This window comes from Pristiophorus japonicus, chromosome 6, assembly GCF_044704955.1.
Source record: "Pristiophorus japonicus isolate sPriJap1 chromosome 6, sPriJap1.hap1, whole genome shotgun sequence".
Lineage (NCBI taxonomy): Eukaryota > Metazoa > Chordata > Chondrichthyes > Pristiophoridae > Pristiophorus > Pristiophorus japonicus.
The window spans coordinates 169,368,139-169,394,268 of NC_091982.1; the positions used below are offsets into that span (position 1 = coordinate 169,368,139).

The window sequence follows — 26,130 nt, forward strand, 5'->3', positions numbered from 1 at the left end:
CTCTGAATTAAATTCCATTTGCCACTGCTCTGCCCACCTGACCAGTAGATTGATATCCTTCTGCAGCCCATGACTTTCCTCTTCTTCATTATCAACCACACAGCCAATTTTAGTGTCGTCTGCAAACTTCTTAATCATACTTCCTATATGCAAATTTAAATCGTTGATATATACCACAAAAAGCAAGGGACCCAGTACTGAGCCCTGTGGAACCCCACTGGAAGCATCTTTCCAGTCACAAAAACATCCATCAATCATTACCCTTTGCTTCCTACCTCCGAGCCAATTTTGGATCCAACTTGCCACTTTGTGCTGGATCCCATGGACTTTAACCTTCATGACCAGTCTACCATGCGGGTCCTTATCAAAAGCCTTGCTAAAGTCCATATATACTACATCGTACGCACTACCCTCATCGACCCTCTTGATTACCTCCTCAAAAAATTCAATCCGGTTTGTCAAACACGATCTTTCCTTAACAAATCCATGCTGACTGTCTCCAATTAATCCTTGCCTATTCAAATACAGATTTATCCCAATAGTTTTCCCACCACTGAGGTTAAGCTGATAGGCCTGTAATTACTCGGCCTATCCCTTTTTTCCTTCTTAAACAAGGGTACTACATTAACAGTCCTCCAATCCTCCATGCCCATATTCAAAGAGGACTGGAAAATGATGATCAAGGCCTCTGCTATTTCCACACTTACTTTGCTCAACAGCCTGGGATGAATTTCATCCGGGCCTGGGGACTTATCTACTTTCAAAGCTGCTAAACCCCTTAATACTTCCCCTCTCTATATATTTAGTTCATCCAGAATATCACACTCCTCCTCTATAGCAGTATCTGCATTACCTCTTTCCTTTGTGAAAACAGATGCAAAATATTCGTTAAGAACCCTACCAACATCTTCCACCTCCACACAAAGATTACCCTCATGGTCTTTAATAGGCCCTACCCTTTCTTTAGTTACCCTCTTACTCTTAATATATTTATAGAACATCTAAGGGTTTTCCTTAATTTTACTGGCCAAGAATTTCTCGTGCTCTCTCTTAGCATTCCTAATATCCTTTATAATTTTGCCTCTTAACTTTCTATATTCCTCTAAAGATTCTAAAGTATTTAGCCGTTGATATATGACATAAGCGTCCTTTTTTCTTTATCCTCCCCTGTAAGTCCCTAGACATCCAGGGGCTCTAGAATTATTTTTCCCAGCCTTTTTTCTTTAAGAGCACATGTTTGGCCTGAGCATTCTGGATCTCCTCCTTGAATGCCTCCCATTGTTCCGACACTGATTTACCAACAAGTAGCTGTTTCCAGTCCACTATGGCCAAATCATTCCTTAACTTAGCAAAATTAGCTTTTCCCCAATTCAGAACTTTTATTCCAGGCCTATTGTCCTTATCCATAACCAACTTGAATCTGACTGAATTATGGTCACTGGCACTCAAGTGCTCCCCCACTAATACCCCTTCAACTTGCCCAGCTTCATTCCCCAAAACTAAATCCAAGACCGCCCCCTCTCATGTTGGGCGTACTACATACTGATTAAAAAAAATTCTCTTGAATGCATCTCAAGAATTCCGCACCCTCGATACCCCTCACATTAAATTCGTCCCAATCAATATTTGGATAGTTAAAATCCCCTACTATTACAACCCGATGGTTTTTAGACTTCACAGCAATTTGCTACATATTTGCTCCTCTATCTCCCTCCCACTGTTTGGGGGTCTGTAATACATGCCCAGCAGTGTGATCGCCCCTTTTTTATTTTTCAATTCGACTCACATGGCCTCATTTGATGATCCCTTTAACATATATCATCCCTCCTCACTGCTGTAATAGTTTCTGTAATCAGTACCGCAACCCCGCCCCCCTCTCTATCTTGTCTAAAAATTCTGTAGCCAGGAATATTGATCTGCCAAACCTGCCCTCTTTCAGCCATGTTTCTGTAATGGCGATAATGTCATACTCCCAAGTGTCTACCTGTGCTCTTAGCTCATCCACCTTATTCGCTATACTCCTTACATTAAAGGATATACCATTCAGCAGAGGAAGACCTCCTTGCTCACTACACACTAAGCCCCATTTCCTCTGTCTTACAGATTCGTTTTCTACATTTTTGCTATCCAACTTCTGCTTTTCTTCCCTCCCTTTTGAATTCGTTCAGGTTCCCATCCCCCTGCCAAGCTAGTTTAAACTCTCTCCAACAGCACCAGCAAAACTCCCCGCGAGGATATTGGTCCCGGCGCTGTTCAGGTGCAACTCGTCCGGTTTGTACAGGTTCCATCTCTCCCAGAAGCGGTCCCAATGCCTCAAGAATTTAAAGCCCTCCCTCCTACACCAATTTTCCAGCCACGTGTTCATCCTCTCTATCCTTCTATTCTTATACTCATTCGCATGTGGCACCGGTAGTAACTCGGAAATTACTACCTTTGAGGTCCTACCCTTTAATTTTCTTCTTAGCTCCCTAAATTCTTCCTGTAGGACCTCATCCCTCGTTTTACCTATGTCGTTCGTCCCAATATGGACCACAACCTCTAGCTGTTTACCCTCTCCTCCCACCCCCCCACCCCCCCACCCCCAGGATTCGCTGCGTCCGCTCTGTGACATCCTTGACCCTGGCACCAGGGAGGCACAAAACCATTCGGGAGTTACGTCTACGGCTGCAGAAATGCCTGTCTGTTCCCCTAACTATAGAATCCCCTATCACTAGGGCTCTTTTGTTCTTCATCCCTCCCCCCTGTGCAGCTGAGCCACCCGTGGTGCCTTGGAATTGGCTCTGGCGCACTCCCCAGAGGCACCATCGTCCTTACCAATATTCAGAATTGAATATTGGTTTGAAAGCGAGATGTACTCATGGGGGGACTCCTGCACTACCTGCCTAGCACACTTACTACGTCTGGTGGTCACCCACTTCTCCACCTGCACGCCTTTAAGCTGCGAGGTGACCATCTCCTGAAACATGCTATCCATGTAGTTCTCAGTCTCGCGGATGCATCTTATTGACTCCACCAGCTGCTCCAGCTCCAAACCGCGGAGCTCGAGCAGTTGAAGCTCGAGTCGTCATCTACACACGTGGTTGTCTCGGCTGCGCGAAGCGTCCAGGACTTCCCACATGCTGCAGGATGTGCACTCCACAGGACTGAGCTGCACTACCATCCCTCTAGTTAGCCTTATCTAGTTTAAAATCTACTTAAAAAGAAAGAGAGAAGAGAGAGCTACTCACCAACTCACCTCACCGGCCTCTGTGGCCTCCCTACCTCCGAGCTGCCGGCCTCCGAACTCCCGACGTACTTAAAAAGAAATAAAGAAAAGAGAGATACTTACCAACTCAACTCACCTCACCGACCTCCCTACCCACCGGCCTCTGGGGCCTCACAACCCACCGGCCTCGGGGGCCTCTGAACTCTTGACTCACCGACCTCTCGAACTACCGACCTCTCCACACGTTATAATAATTTTAGCCTGTCGCTCTTCCTTCTTTCTTCTTCCCCCCCCACACAAAATTGTGTGTGGAGTGGCGCAGCCTGTCTGCGGAGGCGATTGCCAGTGCTGCTCCATGGTTGATCTTGCAAGAAGGGACTTTCTTTTGACCATTCTCTTTCCCTCTGTCAAGTGACTGATGAGGCTGACAAACTGACCATGTACAGTAATGTATGGTCATGGTTTGGTTTTGATGAGCTTTGACCTACACCATACTCGCCTGTCTTTGGTGTCTATGAAATTACGACACTTTTTTGATTTATTCAATTTATAAAAAGTATCACGTTAGAATTTGCAACCATTTTTTTTAAAACACAAATAAGACAGCAGTTCTGATTGGTTACTTTTCATGTGCTGGTGGGTGCATTTAACATAATAAAGTTTATGGATAGATAAAATTGATTTATCAACTGCAGCAGTGAAATATTTTTTCCAGAAGTGTTAATGGCTGTGGGATGGGTAGTGCTTAGTTTATCTTCCTGCAAGAAAGATGGCTTGGCTTATTTTTGGACATGTTTCCTATTGTAGCACAATAGTAATGTGTGTGTTTTTAACATGTTACAGAGAAACGTACTGACCTCAGGAGTCATTCCTCAGATCTCCCTTATTATGGGTCCTTGTGCTGGTGGTGCTGTCTATTCACCTGCTTTAACAGACTTTACGTTCATGGTGAAGGTAATGTGCATTCGTTGGTGATTGAACTACAGAAATCAATTGTTTAATGTGCCTTTTAGCCATTTTCGTATTGAATGGCGGAGCAGGCTTGAGGGGCCAAATGGCCTAATTCCTGCTCCTAATGTTCCTAGTAGCTAAGAAATCATCAGATATTTGTAGAACACACTCCTTGCTACAATGTATTTTCAAGGCATGCCAAGATGATTACAGAGAGTCAGTTTGGGATATGCAATTTAAAAAATGTCTTTTTGTGTGAAATTATGCCCAACAATGAACCACAATGATATTGAGCATGCAGCTCAGCAGTCTGAAGGGAAAAGAATATCTGCATTGTAGCTGATTTTATTTTTCTGTAAACTGCGCTGGCTCCATTGTGTGTGCTAGAACATGCTAAGTGGTTCAAAGGAAGGATTGTTGAAATAAGTGTACTTTAGATCAAGAAATTATCTGCAGTAGCCCTCCATCACATTACCCTTTGAAAGAAAGACGAAGTTATTTGAATTGGTGGAAACTCATGTCGGAGCAAGAAAAAGACTTAACAAAAAAATCAGTGGAGAGCCAGTGAAGAAAATGTAGCTGATTTCCCCCCTCCCTTCAGATGGGTGTATAGCTTTATTTAAACGGTCAGTAATTATTTGTATTTGCTAAAACTATTCAAAACCTTTGTAAATCTTTGATGCCAAAGAAAATACAAATAATTTATTTGTACCAAACTTTCACGTGAGGATAATGTTGGTGAAGGAGCTGAATTAAATTAGCAAACACAGCCTTGACTTAACAATGTCCACGTTCACACGTGAAGAATAGTTATTACTGGGCTAGGTTACACGCTGCTGCTGCCTGTGCAGCTGTAGTCCAGCATGAAACACTGCCCTAAGATGAGAAGGGATGAAGAGTGGAGGAACAGGCGAGTTAAGGGTCACAGATAAAATTGCCTCAGCTCCTACCTCAACTCTTTTTTTTTATGAAATAAAAGCATGAAAGGTTAATATAAATAAATTACTTGTATTTTCCCAGTTTCAGAGATTTATAAATCGATCTTGAACGGTTTCAACAGATACAAAAAAATCTTGGGTAAAGTACTGGTTTTCCTATGTTTGCATAATTTAATTAATCCAACAAGAATCTAGTTTAAATAGCAGATGAAGCAAAGAGATACAAGGACCAGCAATGTTTTGTGAAGATGCAGAAAAACTTGCAATCCCCTTTCAACAATTGCCATAGTATTTGATCGAGAGCAAAAGCAGGATCTGGGGTTATTCCTGCCTCTACCGACTTGCATTAGTGAAATGCTTCTCCCAGCTTTTTATATTTAGACTCCAGAATCCTCTTAGAATGCTGATTTCCACATAAATGTTAATATGGGTTTGCTGCATTTACGGTCTGGTGGTGCTGAGTTATTAGTTTACAGTTTGAGTCTACCCTCCAAGATTGTTTTGTGTTGCCAAATCAGAAGTGCTTTTTTGAGCAGAAAGTAAAACGTTTGATAATACTGTGTGAGAAGAAGGTGCTGTTACCCCTTGCCTCTGTTTTTAAAAACTGTCGGTATATTCATGCTACTTTTCCCTTTATCAGAGTTGCTAATAATGTGTTGTGGTTTCATGTTGCAGGATACCTCTTACTTGTTCATCACCGGCCCTGATGTGGTGAAATCTGTTACAAATGAGGATGTGACTCAGGAAGATCTCGGTGGTGCTAAGACGCACACTGCAATCTCAGGTTAGATGCCATTCATTTACAAAGGAAATATTTTTACCGGGTGTATAGTGTTCTCTGTAAAGTGTCAACCTGACACTGGGTGATCTATATTTTGGATCTGAAATATGCTGAATTCTTGGTTATCATTTATTTCACTCGGGTGTTGGGGTTGTCACATCCGCTGCCATGTTGCCGGGTACAGTGCCTCTATAGAAGTAAAATCATACATGAAGAAACTATTTGATTTTATTTCAGCTGGATTTAGAATCTGGTTTTGATTTTGATACAATTTGCCCAGTGAATAAATAGACCATATGATATGGTATTGAATCATACAAATCACAAAGGTCCTGCAATCTCAGGAGGATGGTGGTGGTATTGTTATAATTAGCCTTTGTCACTGGATTTTAGTGGGTGGGGCATTCAGCTACTGCTGATTGCAATAGGTTTTCAAACTGGGGCTTTCTGATTTTAGGCATCCACGAGGAGAATCATAAGGATGTCAGATTTCGATATTTGTTGTCTTACAAGCATGTTACTGCAAACTAGTCACTTTTTTTCTATAATAATAGCACAGTTTTCCCTTGAGTAGCTGCTATTGTCGTTTGGACCTTATGATGAGTGACTACAGGAGTGTGTCAGCATTTGTAGGGGTCTCCAACATGATCACATGCTCAACGACTGTGTCTATTCATTTTTTTATTCACAAACATGTCAGATTGGAAAAGACCAGCTGGTCCATCTAGCCTGTCCCATACAGTCATGATGCCTTGTGCATCACAATACAGCCAGCCCAATCCACCCGGAGCCATGTAATCTCTTGAGAGAGGTGAAAAAACAGGTGAAAATATCTATGGGGAACAAATCTGGAAAATTCCTCTCTGACTTCTGGGAGATCAAAATTAATCCGAGACCCCACATTTAACCCTGACTTGTGTTACAAGGTCCCTACCTCTTTGTGATCTCTGCCCCAGCCAGAAACATATTTAGCTCTTGTGAATATATACAATGAATCAGCGCATAAGCCGGCAATCTGTTCCACAGGTCTACTATTCTCTGGGAAAAGATGATTCGATTAATATCCAACCTAGTCCTGCCCTTGCGGAACATGGAAGCATGATTTCTGGTTCTCCTTTACCTATCCAGTTGAAATAATTTGTCCACATAAACACAATCTAGTCCCTTCATTATTTTACAAATCTCGATCAAATTGCCCGAGCCTACACTTTAAAGTATAGAGAACCAGCCCTTTCAGCCTTTCTGGGTAACTTAGGTGTTTTAAACTAGGACTCAATTCTGCAGTGCTCGTCTATACCTTTTCCAAAGTCTCAGTATCCCCTACCATTTGAAGGGACCAAAACTGGATACACAATTCTAAATAAGGCCTAAGCAAGGTCTTGTACAAGGACAAAATAGTATGTTTTATTTTGTCGTGACCTCTGAATGCAGTCTAGTACGCTGATTGAGGTATAACTTTTCAGCAGTGGTCATGAACCTTTAGAGAGTGAAGCACTATAACACCCAAAACCTCATCTTTCACCATTGGCTTCAGTTCTGCTCCTGCAGGGTGTATGTATATTTAGCATTAGACCTGCCCAAATGCATAACACTACACTTTCCGAAGATAAACATCATTTGGCAAACATGGGTCCTTTTCCCCAACACCTTGAGATCTGCTTGCAGTAGTTTAGCTTCCTCTACAGTCAAACATAGTTTTGTATTATCTGCAAACTTGTGGATTATTTCCCCCAACGACTAAATTTAGGTCATCAATGAAGATAGTAAAGAGCAAAGATCATAACGTTGATTACTGCGGGACACCACTGGTAACCGCTCTGCAAGCAGATCCAAATCCATTGACAGCTTTTTGCCTGCGGGCATTCAGCCAATTCTTAATATATCGTAGTAGATTACTACTAATTCCATACCATTCAATCGTGTAGAGTAGCCTCTTGTGAGGTACCTAATCAGAAGCTTTCTGAAGGTCCAGGTAGACGATGAGTGAGGTTACCTATATCCATTAACTTAGTAACTTCTGCAAACAATTTGATAAAATTAGTAAATCACCTACTTTTGCAGAAACCATGTTGACGCCCTCTATCTAAGTGGTCATGTAGGGTATTTCTAATGATGCCTTCGAGCGTCTTTTGTATTACTGAAGTCAAACTAATGGGCTTATAGTTACCTGGCACTGCCTTATTGCCCAGAAAAATGTGAACTATAATCACATCCTTGCAGTCAGAGAATAGTCCCCAACTCCGAGCTATTAAAGATAGGGGCAAGAGGTTTGCATAGCACATGTTTGTTTTTTTTTTTAAGGACCCTTGGGTGGATATTATCTGGGCTGGCAATCTGATCTATTTTAATGTTCCTTATTTGATCAGAACAGTATCATCTATATTATTACAGTTGTACTGTTAATAGCATAATTTATTGCTGTCAGTTGAGAGACTGATGCAAAGTGCTCGTTTAGTATCTCTGCCATACCTGAATTCTTTCGAAGCAGATGCTAATCTTTCAATGGCCTAATAGTCTTTGTCCCTTTGACTCCTATCATAGTGAAAAAGGCTTTTCCCATGGCTACCACAATTGTCCACCATCCTCTTTTCATACCTATAATTGTGCATGTTCCATGGCTTTGGCTTCCTGGGAATTCCCTACTTTTAATCTATGAAAATGTTATTGTTTGTCATATTTGACTCTGTACATAATCAATCTATTTACTAATCAAAAATGTAATTTGGACTCCCACTTAGCCAGTGGCTAATGTATCAAACAACACTGGTCTAAAGCAGGGGAGAAAACTGTTCGGGATGGAGGTGTATAATTTTTTACTTAGGTTTTTCTTTCAAATAAAATAGAGTGTGAGACTGGAAAAATTACAGGCATTAAAAATGAAAATAGCTGTACTTTCATAGTTCTGTATGATATATCCAAACTGGGTTTAATTACCCTGTGTTATAATCATTGCCAAAAAAGAATGGCAAGATTTAGATTATTTCATTAATAGTAAAAGCAGTTCTTATCAGTTATTTAAAAAAAATAGTGCTGGAAATACTCACCAGGTTGGGCAGCATCCTTCCAGACTCAACACTGAGCTCAACAATTTCAGAGCCGAAAGGTACACTGACCTGATTCATTGAACTGATGAAGCATTCTGTGAACCATCACACATGCTGATCATAGCTCTTTCTGTAATTGAGAAACAATGTAAAACACACATCCACATAATGTGCGCCTCAAAATTAACAGATGGTGATTCCTAAAGAATCAGTGGGATTGATGCAGCATCAATTTTGTCCTGGTTTGATGTAACTGGTTAGGTTGGTCAGTAATAGATGAAATGTTCAATTACAAACTCTGGCATTATTGTATCTGTGCTAGAATATCTTGATGGTACAGTAATAACCTGTATGAAGTATCACAAAAACCATATTATATGATTTAATTCCTGTAACTATTTAATTCAACTTTGTAGTCATCATTACTAATTCTTTAGTTTGAAGATACTGGATTCTTAATAATGTTGAGGTGTGTTTATGCTGCAGGTGTTGCACACAAGGCTTTTGAAAATGATATTGATGCCTTATTGAACCTGAGAGACTTCTTTAATTACATACCGCTGAATAACAAAGACCCAGCTCCTATCAGGGAATGTCAGGATCCAGGGTAAGTAAACGATTCAAGCTTCACAAGATACCCTATGCTCCAGTATAAGATTTAGCACATTATATTGGTTTCTCAAACTGATTTCCCAGCATTTTAATTACAACAATTCTCCACATAATTCTCTGATGTCCTGAATATTGATTATGGCTCATTTTCTGATGGCGACTCTACAAAATGCCCCTCACTGAATACAAGTTATACTAAACCTTACACTATAGCTTTGATCTGCTGTGCTGTCACGGAGCAGAAATATCCTTCCTTTGACAGACCTTCCAAGTGGTTCCTTCCACACGGCCCATACAATTTGCATATATCGCCTCTATTAACTACTTTGCATATACAGTATATATAAAGGTTTTGCACCTTCCAGATGCCACACTTGTTTCAGATATAAACAGCAATTGGCCTTTAGCAACAGAATAGTTCATTACATGGTATAATGCTTATGCCCTTTATAAAATAAAATAGCATATCATCCAACTCCTCTGAGAGCAACACCATAGGGAGATTTGCCACTATATTAATATTGTTTACCAATGTTCAGAGCTCCATGAGATGATGCACACAGTGAAATTAGAATGGAAGCAGCATTGTGGTGGCCGGCCTCAGCACATTAATGTGGCATGGAATGCCATTAGTGTAGGTTTTTGTCCAGGATGTAAACTATGTGACTGACCAAAGAGAAAATAGATTTCAAGTGAGATATGGAAAATAAAAATGTTGAGTCGGGGAGGCTGGCTGCAGAGGTCACTAATAGCACAGCAATTCTACTATCTCTTACCTATTCAGTCACCAAAGCCAAGGAAGTGGCATACAAATTGGCCAGAAATAGCAGTGAACCCGGGGACTGGGAGAAATTTAGAACTCAGCAGAGGAGGACAAAGAGTTTGATTAGGGCAGGGAAAATAGAGTATGAGAGGAAGCTTGCAGGGAACATTAAGACGGACTGCAAAAGTTTCTATAGATATGTAAAGAGAAAAAGGTTAGTAAAGACAAACGTAGGTCCTCTGCAGTCAGAATCAGGGGAAGTCATAACGGGGAACAAAGAAATGGCTGACCAATTGAACAAGTACTTTGGTTCGGCATTCACTGAGGAGGACACAAACAACCTTCCGGATATAAAAGGGGTCAGAGGGTCCAGTAAGAAGGAGGAACTGAGGGAAATCCTTATTAGTTGGGAAATTGTGTTGGGGAAATTGATGGGATTGAAGGCCGATAAATCCCCAGGGCCTGATGTACTTCATCCCAGAGTACTTAAGGAGGTGGCCTTGGAAATAGCGGATGCATTGAAAGTCATTTTCCAACATTCCATAGACTCTGGATCAGTTCCTATGGAGTGGAGGGTAGCCAAAGTAACCCCACTTTTTAAAAAGAGGAGGGAGAGAGAAAACGGAATTATAGACCGGTCAGCCTGACATCGGTAGCGGGTAAAATGATGGAATCAATTATTAAGGATGTCAGAGCAGCGCATTTGGAAAGAGGTGACATGATAGGTCCAAAACAGCATGGATTTCTGAAAGGAAAATCATGCTTGACAAATCTTCTGGAATTTTTTGAGGATGTTTCCAGTAGAGTGGACAAGGGAGCACCAGTTGATGTGGTATATTTGGACTTTCAGAAGGCTTTCGACAAGGTCCCACACAAGGGATTAATGTGCAAAGTAAAAGCACATGGGATTAGGGGTAGTGTGCTGACGTGGATTGAGAACTGGTTGGCAGACAGGAAGCAAAGAGTAGGAGTAAATGGGTACTTTTCAGAATGGCAGGCAGTGACTAGTGGGGTACCACAAGGTTCTGTTCTGGGGCCCCAGCTGTTTACATTATACATTAATGATTTAGACGAGGGGATTAAATGTAGTATCTCCAAATTTGCGATTGACACTAAGTTGGGTGGCAGTGTGAGCTGCGAGGAGGATGCTGTGAGGCTGCAGAGTGACTTGGATAGGTTAGGTGAGTGGGCAAATGCATGGCAGATGAAGTATAATGTGGATAAATGTGAGGTTATCCACTTTGGTGGCAAAAACAGAGACACAGACTATTATCTGAACGGTGACAGATTAGGAAAAGGGGAGGTGCAACGAGACCTGGGTGTCATGGTACATCAGTCATTGAAGGTTGGCATGCAGGTACAGCAGGCGGTTAAGAAAGCAAAAGGCATGTTGGCCTTCATAGCAAGGGGATTTGAGTACAGGGGCAGGGAGGTGTTACTACAGTTGTACAGGGCATTGGTGAGGTCACACCTGGAGTATTGTGTACAGTTTTGGTCTCCTAACTTGAGGAAGGACATTCTTGCTATTGAGGGAGTGCAGCGAAGGTTCACCAGACTGATTCCTGGGATGGCGGGACTGACCTATCAAGAAAGACTGGATCAACTGGGCTTGTATTCACTGGAGTTCAGAAGAATGAGAGGGGATCTCATAGAAACGTTTAAAATTCTGATGGGTTTAGACAGGTTAGATGCAGGAAGAATGTTCAGAACCAGGGGTCACAGTCTAAGGATAAAGGGTAAGCCATTTAGGACCGAGATGAGGAGAAACTTCTTCACCCAGAGAGTGGTGAACCTGTGGAATTCTCTGCCACAGAAAGTTGTTGAGGCCAATTTACTAAATATATTCAAAAAGAAGTTCGATGTAGTCCTTACTACTAGGGGGATCAAGGGGTATGGCGAGAAAGCAGGAATGGGGTACTGAAGTTGCATGTTCAGCCATGAACTCAGTGAATGGCGGTGCAGGCTCGAAGGGCCGAATGGCCTACTCGTACACCTATTTTTTATGTTTCTACCACTAAAATCTCTTGTTACTTATAAATACACATCCGAGCACTGATTGGATCTTCATCATAATAAGGGACTGCGCCACATGACCAGATCAGTTGAAATTTTCAAGACTAATCTCAATAGATTTTTGTTAGGTAAGGGATATGGAGGAAAGGCAGGTAAATGGAATTGAGACACAGATTGCCTGTGATCTAACCAAATGGCAGAACAGGCTCGAAGGGTTGAATGGTCTAGTCCTGCTCTATGTAACTCATTAATTATATGATTCCAGTAAATTTTGTATAACACTGTGGGTCTGTGCCTAACTGTCTCTGATTTCGCTTGATGTTTACTCACGTTAACATGTTAGAAGTCCTGCACTTGAGTATTTTTTTTAGAAACTGACTGGTCCATGGTGAAAGGTTGCCCTCTAGTGGCTGCTGCGGAAAATATATCCCTGGTATGTGATGGTGTGGTGCTTCCCCACCAGTTGAAAGGGAAAGGATGCCATCTCGTGGCCATATTGAGTTATACACTGTTGAAAGGTTGTAGCTGGAATTTGTGTAGAGAATCCTTTTTAACATTCCATATGAAAAACAAACAAGATTTTGTAACCTCGATGTTCTATAGATGCAAAATAATTATTCACATAAAAGGAATACATATTTTGACTGGTCATTTGCTAGTTGTAACAGCTCTCATTTTTATACAGGCAGTGAAATGGTTTTGGAGAAACTCTTGAACCTGTATTTCCATGTGTAAGGCTTACAAATTTCAATTTGTCACCAAGATACTGTGATTTCTCCCCAATTACAGTATTCCCTCCTTAAAATGTAATGCTGACAGTAAACTTCAGGAGTAATTTGTTCAGCTTTACAAATACATTCGTTTTCAAATCTTGTTGGAATTCTGGCACAACCAGCTATGCTGTTTAAAACCTGTAACCAGAACGAGTTTGAGAAATGGAAAACCTTTAGAACAGGTTAATGCTCTGACTGTGCATGTGATTTAACCTGATCTGGTAGATCCCTTTTGAAAGACATCGAGTGACAGTTGCCGTAAAAAATATATGCAAAGCCCATTACCTACTTTATTCCCATTTGGTAAATATGTTGTGGTACTAAAGTGTCAATGAAGCAAGTAAGGTGGTAAAAATTTTTTTTTTGAAGTGTTTTCTTTTAAATATTTTTTTGTGTATATAACAAATATATATTGTCTCCACTAAATGTGATACGGTCTAGAATCATTCTAAATCCTAATCCAACAATGCTTGTTCAGGGTGATAATTGAACCACTGTTTGCTTTTACTGTGCTTCCTAAGTTGCGGTGCTTCTCTTGTTTTTGAATGAAGTGAGAAATGTAGCATCATCAGTGTCAAATCCGATCTTTCCCTTTTCTAGTTGAATCTAATATGTAGTTCAATTTTGGAGGGGAACATTGAATGTCTTGATGAAACAAATGAAGAACGAATTAGCAAAAATCATTATCTTGAGCTTTCCCTGACCACTTTTTAAAGATCTGAATTTGTTTTTATAAAAATTGTTGTTGAAGGCAAACTCTTAGAATCCATAATTCAATATAAAAATGCATGGGCCAATCAAGAACAGCCAGCATGGATTTGTTAAAAGTTGTGTTGACACTTTAAAAAAAAAAGAAATTACCAATCGGATAGATAAAGGTTAAAATGGATGTTTAGAAGGCATTCGATAAGGTGTGTGTTAAAAAGCCTGTTAGAAAAATTCAGACGCATGGTGTAATAGGAAATCTATCAGCATGGTTAGAAAGTTGGTTAACAGAAAGGAAAAGCGTTACGGTGTTGGTCGGATTGGAGAAGGGTTGGAAGTGCTGTACCTCAGGAATAAATACTGGGTCCACGTTTGTTCTTCGTATATATAGATCATTTGGACTTTGGTATAGATAACACAATCTTGAAATCTGCTGCCAACACAAAAATAGGAGATTTGGAAAACAGCAAGAACGCTGAAAGACGTGGACAGGTTAGTAGAATGGGCAAACAGGTGGACGATGCAATTTAATGTAGATAAGCCTGAGGGAAAAACGAGGATTGGGATTCGACAATGGAAACCCACTTTACAGCGAGACCTGGGGTTAAAGTACATAATTTTCTGAAAGTGGAAGTGTAGATAGATAAAGCTATTTATTAAAAAAAGACCAACAACATTTTGGGATTCACATCGAGTCCAAGAGTGAAGAAGTAATGGCAAATTTATACAAACCATCGGTTAGGCCAGTTAGAGTACTGTGTGCAGTTTTGGCTGCCCCTTGTAGAAAAGTGATTAAAGCTGATTACAGGCGAATAGAGTGTACAGTGTAGATCCAGCAGGGTGGTACACTATGAAAAGAGATACTGGAACTATTTCTATTGGAACAGAGAAGTCAATGAGAAAATTGAGCGGAGTTTTAAAAAAAATTATAAAGGATTATCATCATCATCATAGGCAGTCCCTCGGAATCAAGGAAGACTTAGCATGAGTTTTTAGGTGGCTATAAAGGATTATAATAGTGAATGGGGAAACATAATTTCTCTGGTTAGGGTGGCAGGAGGGTCATTAATTCAAAATGACCCCTAAGAGATTGAGGGGGGGTTGCGGGGAGGGGGGTTAGAAGTTTTATTTACAGTATTGTTGGAGCATGAAATACTTGCCACGGAGTGGTTCAGTCAGAGATCATTGCAACTTTTGAGGGAAAATTGGAAAAATATTTGACAGACCAAGATACTGGGACGGTGGGTGTGAGGGGGTGATTAGTTTTAGATTGCTGTAGCAAAGAGCCGGTACAGCCATGATTGAATGGCCTTCTATATAAACCTCTGACTCGAGGACAAGATTGCTGTTGGCACGCTGTGCAATGAGAAAAACCCTAATACAAGACTTTGTCCTGTGAAAATTGTGGTGGATAAACGGAGAATGAATAATTAACATTTCACTGTCTACACAAATGATTGACAAATTATAAAAAAAGTAAAATTCAACTTTTGTCCTTTTTCTGTTTATAAAGTGACCGGTTGGTGCCGAGCCTGGATACAATGGTTCCTCTGGAATCCACAAAAGCGTATGATATGTTGGATATTATCAATGCGGTAAGGAGATGTATGGTTTTAATTTCTTGATATTTCCCTGACTATGCAGTCAGAATCAGGGGAATTCATAATGGGGAACAAGGAGATGGCAGACCATTTGAACAACTACTTTGGTTCTGTCTTCACTAAGGAAGACACAAATAACCTCCCGAAAATACTAGGGGACCGAGGGTCTAGCGAGAAGGAGGAACTGAGGGAAATCCTTATTAGTCAGGAAATGGTGTTAGGAAAATTGATGGGATTGAAGGCTGATAAATCCCCAGGGCCTGATAGTCTGCATCCCAGAGTACTTAAGGAAGTGGCCCTAGAAATAGTAGATGCATTGGTGGTCATTTTCCATGGACCTGGATCAGTTCCTATGGATTGGAGGGTAGCTAATGTAACCCCACTTTTTAAAAAAAGGATGGAGAGAGAAAACGGAATTATAGACCCGTTAGCCTGTCATCAGTAGTGGGGAAAATGCTGAAATCAGTTATTAAAGATGTAATAGCAGCGCATTTGGAAAGCAGTGACAGGATTGGTCCAAGTCAGCATGGATTTATGAAAGGGAAATCATTCTTGACAAATTTTCTAGAATTTTTTGAGGATGTAACTAGTAGAGTGGATAAGGGAGAATCAGTGGATGTGGTGTATTTGGACTTTCAAAAGGCTTTTGACAAGGTCCCACACAAGAGATTGGTGTGCAAAATTAAGGCACATGGTATTGGGGGTAATGTATTGACGTGGATAGAGAACTGGTTGGCAGACAGGAGGCAAAGAGTGGGAATAAACGGGTCCTTTTCAGAATGGCAGGCTGTGACGAGTGGAGTACCACAAGGTTCAGTTCTGGGACCCCAGCTATTTACAATATATATTAATGATTTAGACGAAGGAATTGAATATAATATCTCCAAGTTTGCAGAGGACACTAAGCTGGGTGGTGGTGTGAGCTGTGAGGAGGATGCCAAGAGAGTGCAGGGTGATTTGGACAGGTTAGATGAGTGGGCAAATGCATGGCAGATGCAGTATAATGTGGATAAGTGTGGGGTTATCCACTTTGGTGGCAAAAACAGGAAGGCAGATTATCTGAATGGTGACAGATTAGTAAAAGGGGAGGTGCAACAAGACCTGGTTAATCCTGGTACATTAGTCATTGAAAGTAGGCATTTAGGAAAACAAATGGCATGTTGGCATTCATAGCGAGAGGATTTGAGTATAGGAGCAGGGAGGTTATGCTGCAGTTATACAGGGCCTTGGTGAGACCACACCTTGAGCATTGTGTGCAGTTTTGGTCTCCCAATCTGAGTAAGTACATTTTTGCTGTTAAGGGAGTGTAACAAAGGTTTACCAGACTGATTCCCGGGATAGCAGGACTGACATATGAAGAAAGACTGGATCGACTAGACTTATATTCACTGGAATTTAGAAGAATGAGAGGGTATCTCATAGAAGCTTATAAAATTCTGACGGGATTGGACAGGTTAGATGCAGGGAGAATGTTCCCGATGTTGGGGAAGTCCAGAACCAGGGGTCGCAGTCTTAAGGATAAGGGGTAAGCCATATAGAACCGAGATGAAGAGAAACTTTTTCACCCAGAGAATTGTGAACCTATGGAATTCTCTACCACAGAAAGTTGAGTCCAGTTTGTTGGATATATTCAAAAGGGAGTTAGATATGGCCCTTACGGCTAAAAGGATCAGGGGTTATGGAGAAAAGGCAGGAATGGGGTACTGAAGCTGCATGATCAGTCATGATCATATTGAATGGTGGTGCAGGCTCGAGGGGCCGAATGGCCTGCTCCTGCACCTATTTTCTATGTCTCTATGGGCCCAAAATTGCCCAGGAGCTGCTCAGTTCCTCGGGGGGGAGGGAAGGGAAGCGGCGGGGACCTTGCAAAGCACTAAACACCTTCACAACAACATTCAAGAAGCATAAAAACCATCAATAAAAAATAAAACTTAAGTCCTACCTTCTTAACTCGGTCGGGAAGTCAGAAGGCCGCCTCCGACTCTCCCTCTCGACTCGACCCTCCCTCCCTCCCTCCCTCCCTCCGACTTGTCCCTCCCTCCGACTCGACCCGACTGTCCCTCCCTCCGACTCGACCCGACTGTCCCTCCCTCCGACTCGACCCGACTCTCCCTCCCTCCGACTCGACCCGACTCTCCCTCCCTCCGACTCGACCCGACTCTCCCTCCCTCCGACTCGACCCGACTCTCCCTCCCTCCGACTCGACCCGACCCTCCGACTCGACCCTCCCGGCGCGCGTTGGGAGGCCACTCGGCCTGGGATGGGGCGGGACACATCGGGTCCCACGCTGCAGCACGGCTGGGGGCAGGGGCTACTGCGCATGCTCGAAACCTCCAGTGCACATGCGTTGAGCTGCCAGCACTGTTTTTCGCATAGGGCCCTAGCTCCGCTCCCTAATGGACTGACAACTACGTGCCAAGCCATGGTAGGGGCTACAGAGTGGCCAGAATCCAGAGAGATCTTTTCGGTGCCATTTTCACCCGAGGAAGTCGGCGCATCTCCGCTGAGTGTGCCGAAAAAACGGGTGGGCCAAATTTGGGCCCACAGAATCTACACTGAAAGCAGCGTGCAGGGCTGTTTGTTGATGTGATTGGACACATTGCCAGAAACACTTCAAACCGAGAGAGAGGGAAGTGCACAGCCACTACCATTTCTTCACATTAGCTTATTTCAGAAAACTGTCAAACTTGGTTTTCGAGAGGATGCACTTTGTAAAACAGGTGCTGGTGTATGGGCCATTCAGCCTCTCGAGCCTGTTCTGCTTTTCAATTTGATCACGGCTGATCTGTATCTTAACTCCATCTAGCCGCCTTGGTTCTATAGACTTAATACCCTTGCCTAACAAAAATCTATCTGCCTCGGTTTTGAAATTTTCAATTAAGCTCAACTGCTTTTTAGGGGACGGATTTCCACGACCTTTTGTATGAAGCAGTGCTTCCTGACCTCGCCCCTATACGGCCTAGCTCTAATTTTAAGGTTATGCCTCCTTGTTCAAAATGCACCCACCAGAGGAAATAGTTTCTATCTACTCGATCAAATCCTTTCGTCATCTTAAACACTTCAATCACCCCTTAATCTTCTCTATTTAAGGGAATACAAGCCGAGTCTTTGTAACCTGACCTCATGATTTAACTTAGTGTGTAAGTGCAGAATATGGTAAATGAGACTCTCTTAGTAGCTGCAGGCACAAGTAGCCACATGGGATTATGATATATTGACTCAAACAAGGGGACGAATGGGCACTTAATATTCCTGGCAACAATGTATTCAGGAAAGATGGGGAAGGAAAAAAGATGAGGTGGTGGGTGACAGTATTGATCAAAGATACTATTACAGCAGAAGGGAATGATGTATTTGAGTTTAAAGACAGATCTATTTGGTTAGAATTAAGAAACAATAGAGGAGCTACTATGCTGCTGCGTGTATAAGGCTACCCAATAGTGGGAAGGAGATAGGAGGAGCAAATTTCCATGCAAATTGTCGAAAAATGCAAGAACTTTAGAATAGGGGCTTTAATTATCTTAATATAGACTGGAAAAATAACAGTGTAAAGGGCAAAGAGGGGAAGGAATTCCTGAAACATGTACAAGAGAACTTCCTTGATGTGTATGTTTCCAGCCCAATGAGGAAGGAAGCAGTGCTGGATCTGGTTATGGGGAATGAAGTGGAGCATGTTTCAATGGGAGGGCATTTGGGAACCAGTGATCACCATATCATTGGCCCGGATTTTGCTGTACTAATATTGGCGAGGCAATTGGCGCTCACCGTTATTACTGGGTAAGAGTGACAGCAACCTGTGGCCTCCACACATGTGCAGTTAAACTTGGAAATTGCTGTCAGTGAAACCCTGCTCCTCCACAGGCTGCGTGGTTGTAGTCTTCGCCGATGGAATCTGCACAGATATCACTAATGGTATGAACGAAGGATAATTACCCACTAGTCTGGTACTAAAGATGGCCAAAAAATGTTTTGGCTAGAGCAGTCGGGAGTAACTGTTTTTAACAGCGTAATAAGTGATAATTACTGCCTGGCCCTGAAAAAATAATTTTAAAAGTGTGAAATCTTATTCCCTCAGAAGAAAAGTAATGCTGCAGATTTATATAAAAAGATTGTTTTTAGTTTTTGTTTTTCTTTTATGTCAACATAAGAACTAGGAGCAGGAGTCGGCCACCTGGCCCCTCGAGCCTGTTCCGCCGTTTAATAAGATCATGGCTGATCTGATTATGGACTCAGCTCCACTTCCCTGCCCGCTCCTCATAACCCTTTACTCCCTTATCACTCAAAAATCTGTCTATCTCAGCATTAAATTTATTCAATGACCCAGCCTCCACAGCTCTCTGGGGCAGAGAATTCTATAGATTTACAACCCTCAGAGAAGAAATTCCTCATCTCAGGTTTAAATGGGCGGCCCCTTATTCTGAGACGATGTCCCCTAGTTTTAGTTTCCCCTGAGTGGAAATATCCTCTCTGCATCCACCTTGTCGAGCCCCCTCATTATCTTATATGTTTTGATAAGATCACCTCTCATTCTTCTGAACTCTAATGTGTATAGGCCCAACCTACTCAACCTCCTTCATAAGTCAAACCCCTTGGGCTAGACTTTCCACTTCACATCGCCCCTCTATGGCCCAAAACGGATTTCTATTGCCCATTTTGAGCAAAAAGTGGAAACTAGGCCCAAAACATCACAGGTGCCTCAGTTTTTACTTTGATCGCCGAAACGATAGCCCAAACAAGGCCCATCCCAAGTTTCAGCACCTAGCGTGCACTTCGCTGGGCCGATGCAAGGCCCAAAAGAGTGCTGAGAAATGGTTGCTTTTTCTGGGCCTAAGAGAAGGATAATGAGCACTAAGGACGCCATTTTGAACGTAGGAGGAAGGGTGGAGGATTAGTTGTGAGTTATTTAGAGATTTAATTTAGAGATAATTGTACTCAGAATATTGGAACAGGGAATATAAAGAGGTATTATCCATTTATATATTGAAATTATTTTATAAATAGCTTTTACATAGTCAAGTTTTTACTGATATTGTTGGGGCCTATCAAACTGATTGGTATACAGCGTAGAGAATGCAGAGTACAGTGATGAGAGTATAGAGTAGAGAGATTATTAAAATTAGTGAAAGTAATTATTAATAGTGATATGGGGCCTATGCTTTCCCTGCCTTTAATTGCAACTGCTCACACACTGGTTACTGAAAAGATCAATCCAAGAGCTGGCACAGTAATATGTAGATGGAGACGAAGACGAGAGGAGGAGACCGTATAGCCAACGAAGATACTAGGAAAAGCTATCTTACCTAAGCTTGTCTTAGGAGGCTGCGATTCTGGAAGGAGGTCATCGATGAGATGTGTCAACTCGTCGAGGGTGATCTGCAGCCTTCCAGCACCATCAGAACTGCACTGTCCGTTGAGGTGAAAGTTACTGCTGCCCTAGCCTTCTACGCATCAGGATCTTTTCAGGCTTCAGCTGTTGACATCTGCCATATCTCTCAGCACGCTACACACTGCTGCATTTGACAGGTGACTGAAGCTCTTTATGCTTGTGGAGGGACTTCATAAGCTTCACAATGACCAGAGAGGCACAGACCGAGAGGACTTTGGGTTTCTCAAGAATAGCAAACTTCCCCAAGGTGCAGGGAGCAATAGACTGTATGCACATTGTCCTCAAAGCACCCTTAAAGAATGCAGAGGTCTTTTGTAACAGAAAAGGGTTCCACTCACTAAATGTGGATATTCAAATGTTGATTTACAATTAGGGTTAATCAAAAGTTTCATTTGCGTCTTGGTGTCTTGCCTGCACTTGCCCATCATCAGAATTTATGCAGTTTAAATAAAGTTTAAGTTTAAGTAAAGTACTGGTATAGTAAAAGAACAAATATGGATTAACAACTGTAAAGTTGATAACTAATGTAACAAAGACACAAAATTTGTTGAATTAAAGATTTTTTATTAAAAGATAAAAAAAATGAATTTTTAATAAACTTTTTAACTATACCCTCCCCCTAAACCCCCGCACCAACCCACCCTTCCCTCAAATCCCCAAAACGTTAACCAATTAACAAAATAAGAACATTGAACTTTGAACGAATAAACTTTTGGAAACACTCCCACCTGTGGTCCTGTTTCCCTCCAGGTCCTGTCCCACCCAGTGTTCGTACCCCACCCGCCCGTTTTGGTCTACGCAGACCGACGCCAAGACGTCGTGCAGTGTGGGACGGAGTGGAAGCACAAGCCTGAGGCTCCACTTCCGAGTCAGGAGGAACTGTGTACTAACTGTGTTATTCACTTGCGTGCTAGGGGTCTCGCTACGAGCTGACACGACACCTTGGGGTGCAGCGCCGTGTCCAGCCAACAACGCATGCCGTAGGGCATTGGTTGCAGCTGTCTGCTGCCGAATTCCCTCCAACGTCTTCCTTGCAGTCTGTGCTTGCTCAGAAGACCAGTTGGAGAAGTTCGTGCAGAACTCGCTCCAGGTTGCAGAGAATCTCGCGAAACCCTGGATAAGGTCGCGACCATCTCCTTGCACAGGGATAAGCAGCTCTCAGTCTGGCCCTCCATGGTAGGCGATTGTTCACCCCGCTGACCGGACCTCCGTGGGGTCGGCGTTTGCAACATTACGCGCCTTGGCGTCACCACCTGCACACCACTTGGATCCGGTGCATCATCCATCTCAATAGAGATGGCTGCAGGTTGTTTCTTCCCCACCCACCAAAAACAATCTCATCGTCTTCCTGCTCAACTTGAGTAATAACTTCCTCCTCTTCCGTCTTTTCAACGGACACTTGACCTTAGAAAGACGAATGAAATTTCAAAACAACTTATAACAATACAGATCACTATTTCAATAACCCAAAACATTGTGCATATGGGGTTTTGAAAAGTATTGCAAAGGTTCACCAGGGCTAATATGGCCTCATTCATAGATCAAGAGTACATCAAAATTATTGAATTATAATTGCATAACATTACATGCATAACTACGATATTTTGAGTGTGTATTTAGTAATGTATGACACATTGCAGAGTGCACAGTTCCCATTACTCACGAGACTCAAGGGTGGGTTCGGCCACACCACGGGTCATGACCGAACGGCTTTCAGGCCCCTCCAAGGCCACCACAAGCTCCTCATATTGATTCAGCACATGTACCGTAGCGGAGCCCCTGCCCGTCCTCCTTTGCTCCGCACGGTTGATAGATATCATCTTCTGTAAATGATAAGATAACATTGCACGGCATAAGCTAATGGACTTGACAACAAACATTTAAGACTGACAGATTTAAATGTTCAATAATTAACATTGTATTGCATATGAATAATTTTTCATACTATAAGATTCAACTTAGTGTTAGGATGCATAAATTAATTACTAATTTAATGATTTTATATTATAAAGAAATGTCATTGAAGATTCTAATTAAAATTTATCATTTAAATAATACATGATTTTAAATATAAAATGCAACTTAAGTCTGGCTGCTGCCAGCAGGCTATTCCATCTCTTACAGCACTGGTCTGGAGTTTGCACTTCATTTGATGCTGATGTTACTACATTGGCAATCTCAATCCATATTCTCCGATATGCCCGGGGTGAAGGTTTCCCATGCCCAACCAGTGTCAAGTCCTCCCACCTTGTACTTAGAACATTTACAAGGGCCTCGTTGGCCTCCTCGCTAAAGGCTTTGGCCCTTCTCCTTTCACTTTCTCCCTGCTTTGCCATTTTAAGAAATGAAATGAAAAGATCTATCAGATTTCTCAGATTTTTTCCTTCAAATATAACTACTAACCACAGAAGAAACACACAAGCCTCTCTCCTTCTCTCTCTCCCGCGCTCTCTGACCCTCCCTGTGCTTCTGAGCATGTGCGATGACCCCTGACCTCTCAAAACGCGGCAAAAACGCAACCAAAAAAAAATCCCACACATGCGCACAATAGCGTTGCTAGGGAAGCTTTTTTTTCCCTATGGCTTCTGTTTGATTTCTGGTTTCTTTGGGCGATCGTGAGATCGCCGAAAAATCAGATCGCCCATTTGACATCGCCGGGGTAAGGCAGAGTGGAAAATCGCAAAAAATAAAAATGGGCGATGTGCTGCCGATCAGCACGGCTGAGACGTCCCACATCGCTGGGACGTGGCCCATTTTTTGGGCCTTAGCCACCTAGTGGAAAGTCTAGCCCAACTTGTCTCTGGAATCCACCTAGTGAACCTTCTCTGAACAGTCTCCAATGCAAGTATATCCTTCCTTAAATATAGAGACCAAAACTGTACGCAGTACTCCAGATGTGGCCTCACCAATACCCTGTACAGTTGTAGCAAGATTTCTGTGCTTCTATACTCTATCCCCCTTGCAATAAAGGCCAACATTCCATTTGCCTTCCTGATTACTTGCTGTACCTGCATACTAACTTTTTGTGTTTCGTGACCCCTAGGTCCCTCTGTATTGCAGCACTTTGCAATTTTTCTCCATTTAAATTATAATTTGCTTTTCTATTTTTTTCTACCAAAGTGGATAACCTCACATATCCACCCTCAAAGAACTCCAGCAAATTTGTCAAACATGATTTCCCTTACATAAAACCATGCTGGCTCAGCTTGATTGAATTATGCTTTTCCAAATGTCCCCCTAATGCTTCCTTAATAATGGACTTAATAATCAGCAGGCTGGGGCCATTAGAGGAAGCAGCGTGCGGCGGCATGCCACTGCAGGGAGCAGCGCATGCTGCTGCAGGAGGGTGACGGCTGATTGCAGTGTGGGCAGGTACAGCAGGAGCGGCGAGGTCGGAGCGAAGGAGCGGCAAAAGTTCGTAGAGGGATGTGATTGGGGCCCAGGGGCAGCATGGGTTAGCCCACACTGCGATTGCGCACTAGGTCCATGCAGCAGAGCTGGTCTCCAGCCATCTTGGTTAATCCTTGCCACTGGCGCAAGACCTAGTTCTGTCAAGCCCGTGTGGCGGTTGGGGTGCAACGGCCGCCACACTTTTTTTTTTAAATCCATGCACAAGCGTCTTTCACCCTTCAGGATGAAGTTCGGGATCCGGAATATTATTGAAACACCCGTGAACTCATCCGTTATTCTCGTTTCGAGGGACTGCCTATGATAAATCATGGACTCCAGCATTTTCCCAATGACAGATGTTATGCTAACTGGTTTATAGTTTCCTGCTTTTTGTCTGCCTCCTTTTTTAAATAGGAGTGTTACATTTGCAGTTTTCCAATCCGCTGGGACCGCCCCAGAATCCAGGGAATTACAACTTATGCATCCACTATCTTTGAAGCCACTTTTAAGACTCTAGGATGTAAGCCATCAGGTCCAGCGGATTTATCCACCTTTAGTCCCACTATTTTACCGAGTACGACTTCATTAGTGATTGTATTAAGTTCCTCCCTCCCTATAGCCCCTTGATTATCCACAATTGGGATGTTTTTAGTGTCTTCTACGGTGAAGACCAATACAAAATATTTGTTCAACATCTCTGCCATTTCCCTGTTCTCCATTATTAATTCCCCAGTCTCATCCTCGACGGGACCAACATTTATTTTAGCCACTCTTTTTCTTTTTATTTACCTGTAGAAACTCTTTTATATTTCGTGCTAGTTTACTTTCATAATTTATCTTCCCTTTTAAAAAAAAAATGTCATTCTTTGCTGGCTTTTAAAAGTTTACCAATCCTCTGGCTTCCCACTAATCTTGGCCCCATTGTATGCCCTTGTTTTCAATTTGATACCATCCCTTATTTCCTTTGTTAGCCACGGATGGTTATCCCTTCTGTTACGGTCTTTCCTTCTCATTGGGATATATTTTTCTTCCGAGTCTCCCATAATTCCATTTGTATGTCCGAATCTTCATTTCATTTCCTGTACAAGGATTTAAATGTAATTTATATTTTACTTCCTGCTTTGCAGTCTGCATGTCTGAGGATTCTTCATTCTGATTAGTTGAAGAGCCTCCCTGCTGTTTTTCCTGCTCTCAGATCTCCTGTAGAGGGCGCTGCACTGGATTAGACTCCCGTTTACTAGAAGTCTCCCAATGACAAACCTGTGAAAAGTCTCTGGCCGACTACATGCTAGGTGAACGGTGAAAGCCATTCCTTCGCCACTCACAGCAAAATCCGGGCCGTTGGGTTTAGAGTAGTTATGGAAAAGGATGAGGAAAATTCAAATATGGAAATGCACAACTGGAGGAAGGCTAATAGTGAGTTGAAAAGGGATCTGGCGCAGGTGGATCGGAATCAAAGATTGGCAGGTCAAACAATAAGTGAGCGCTGGGAGGCCTTCAAAGAGGAGATAGTTTGAATACAGACTAGACACATTCCCATAAGGAGGAAAGGAAAGGCATCCAAAGCTAGAGCTCCCTGGATGAATAAAGATATAAAGATTAAAATGAAACAAAAAGGTTTATGATAAATTACAGGCTCATAATTCAGTAGAGAACTAAGCTGAATACAAAAAGTACAAGGGAGAACTGAAAAAGGAAATAAGAGGGGCAAAGAGCGTGTATGAGAATAGATTAGTGGGTAACATAAAAGGCAACCCAAGTCTTTTATAAACATATAAATAGTAAAACGGTCATCAAAGGAAGGGTGGGGCCACTTATGGACCAAAAAGGAGATCTTGTGGAGGCACAGGGCATAGCTGAAGTACTAAATGAGCACTTTGCATCTGTCTTCACTAAAGAGAATGCTGCCCATGTCACCATAAAGGAGGGTGTAGTAGAGAAATTGGATAGGATAAAAATGGATAGAGG

General features: G+C 42.3%; 1 protein-coding gene across 1 annotated transcript in view; it reads left to right on the top strand.

The window, feature by feature from the left end:
- pccb (propionyl-CoA carboxylase subunit beta) overlaps nt 1-26,130 on the top strand; it is an 83,273-nt gene that overhangs the window by 42,617 nt on the left and 14,526 nt on the right. Inside the window, exons 6-9 of the mRNA XM_070883372.1 lie at nt 4,049-4,159; nt 5,770-5,878; nt 9,406-9,526; nt 15,299-15,380. Coding sequence (XP_070739473.1) covers nt 4,049-4,159; nt 5,770-5,878; nt 9,406-9,526; nt 15,299-15,380 — 423 coding nt within the window. The remainder of the gene's footprint in view (nt 1-4,048; nt 4,160-5,769; nt 5,879-9,405; nt 9,527-15,298; nt 15,381-26,130) is intronic.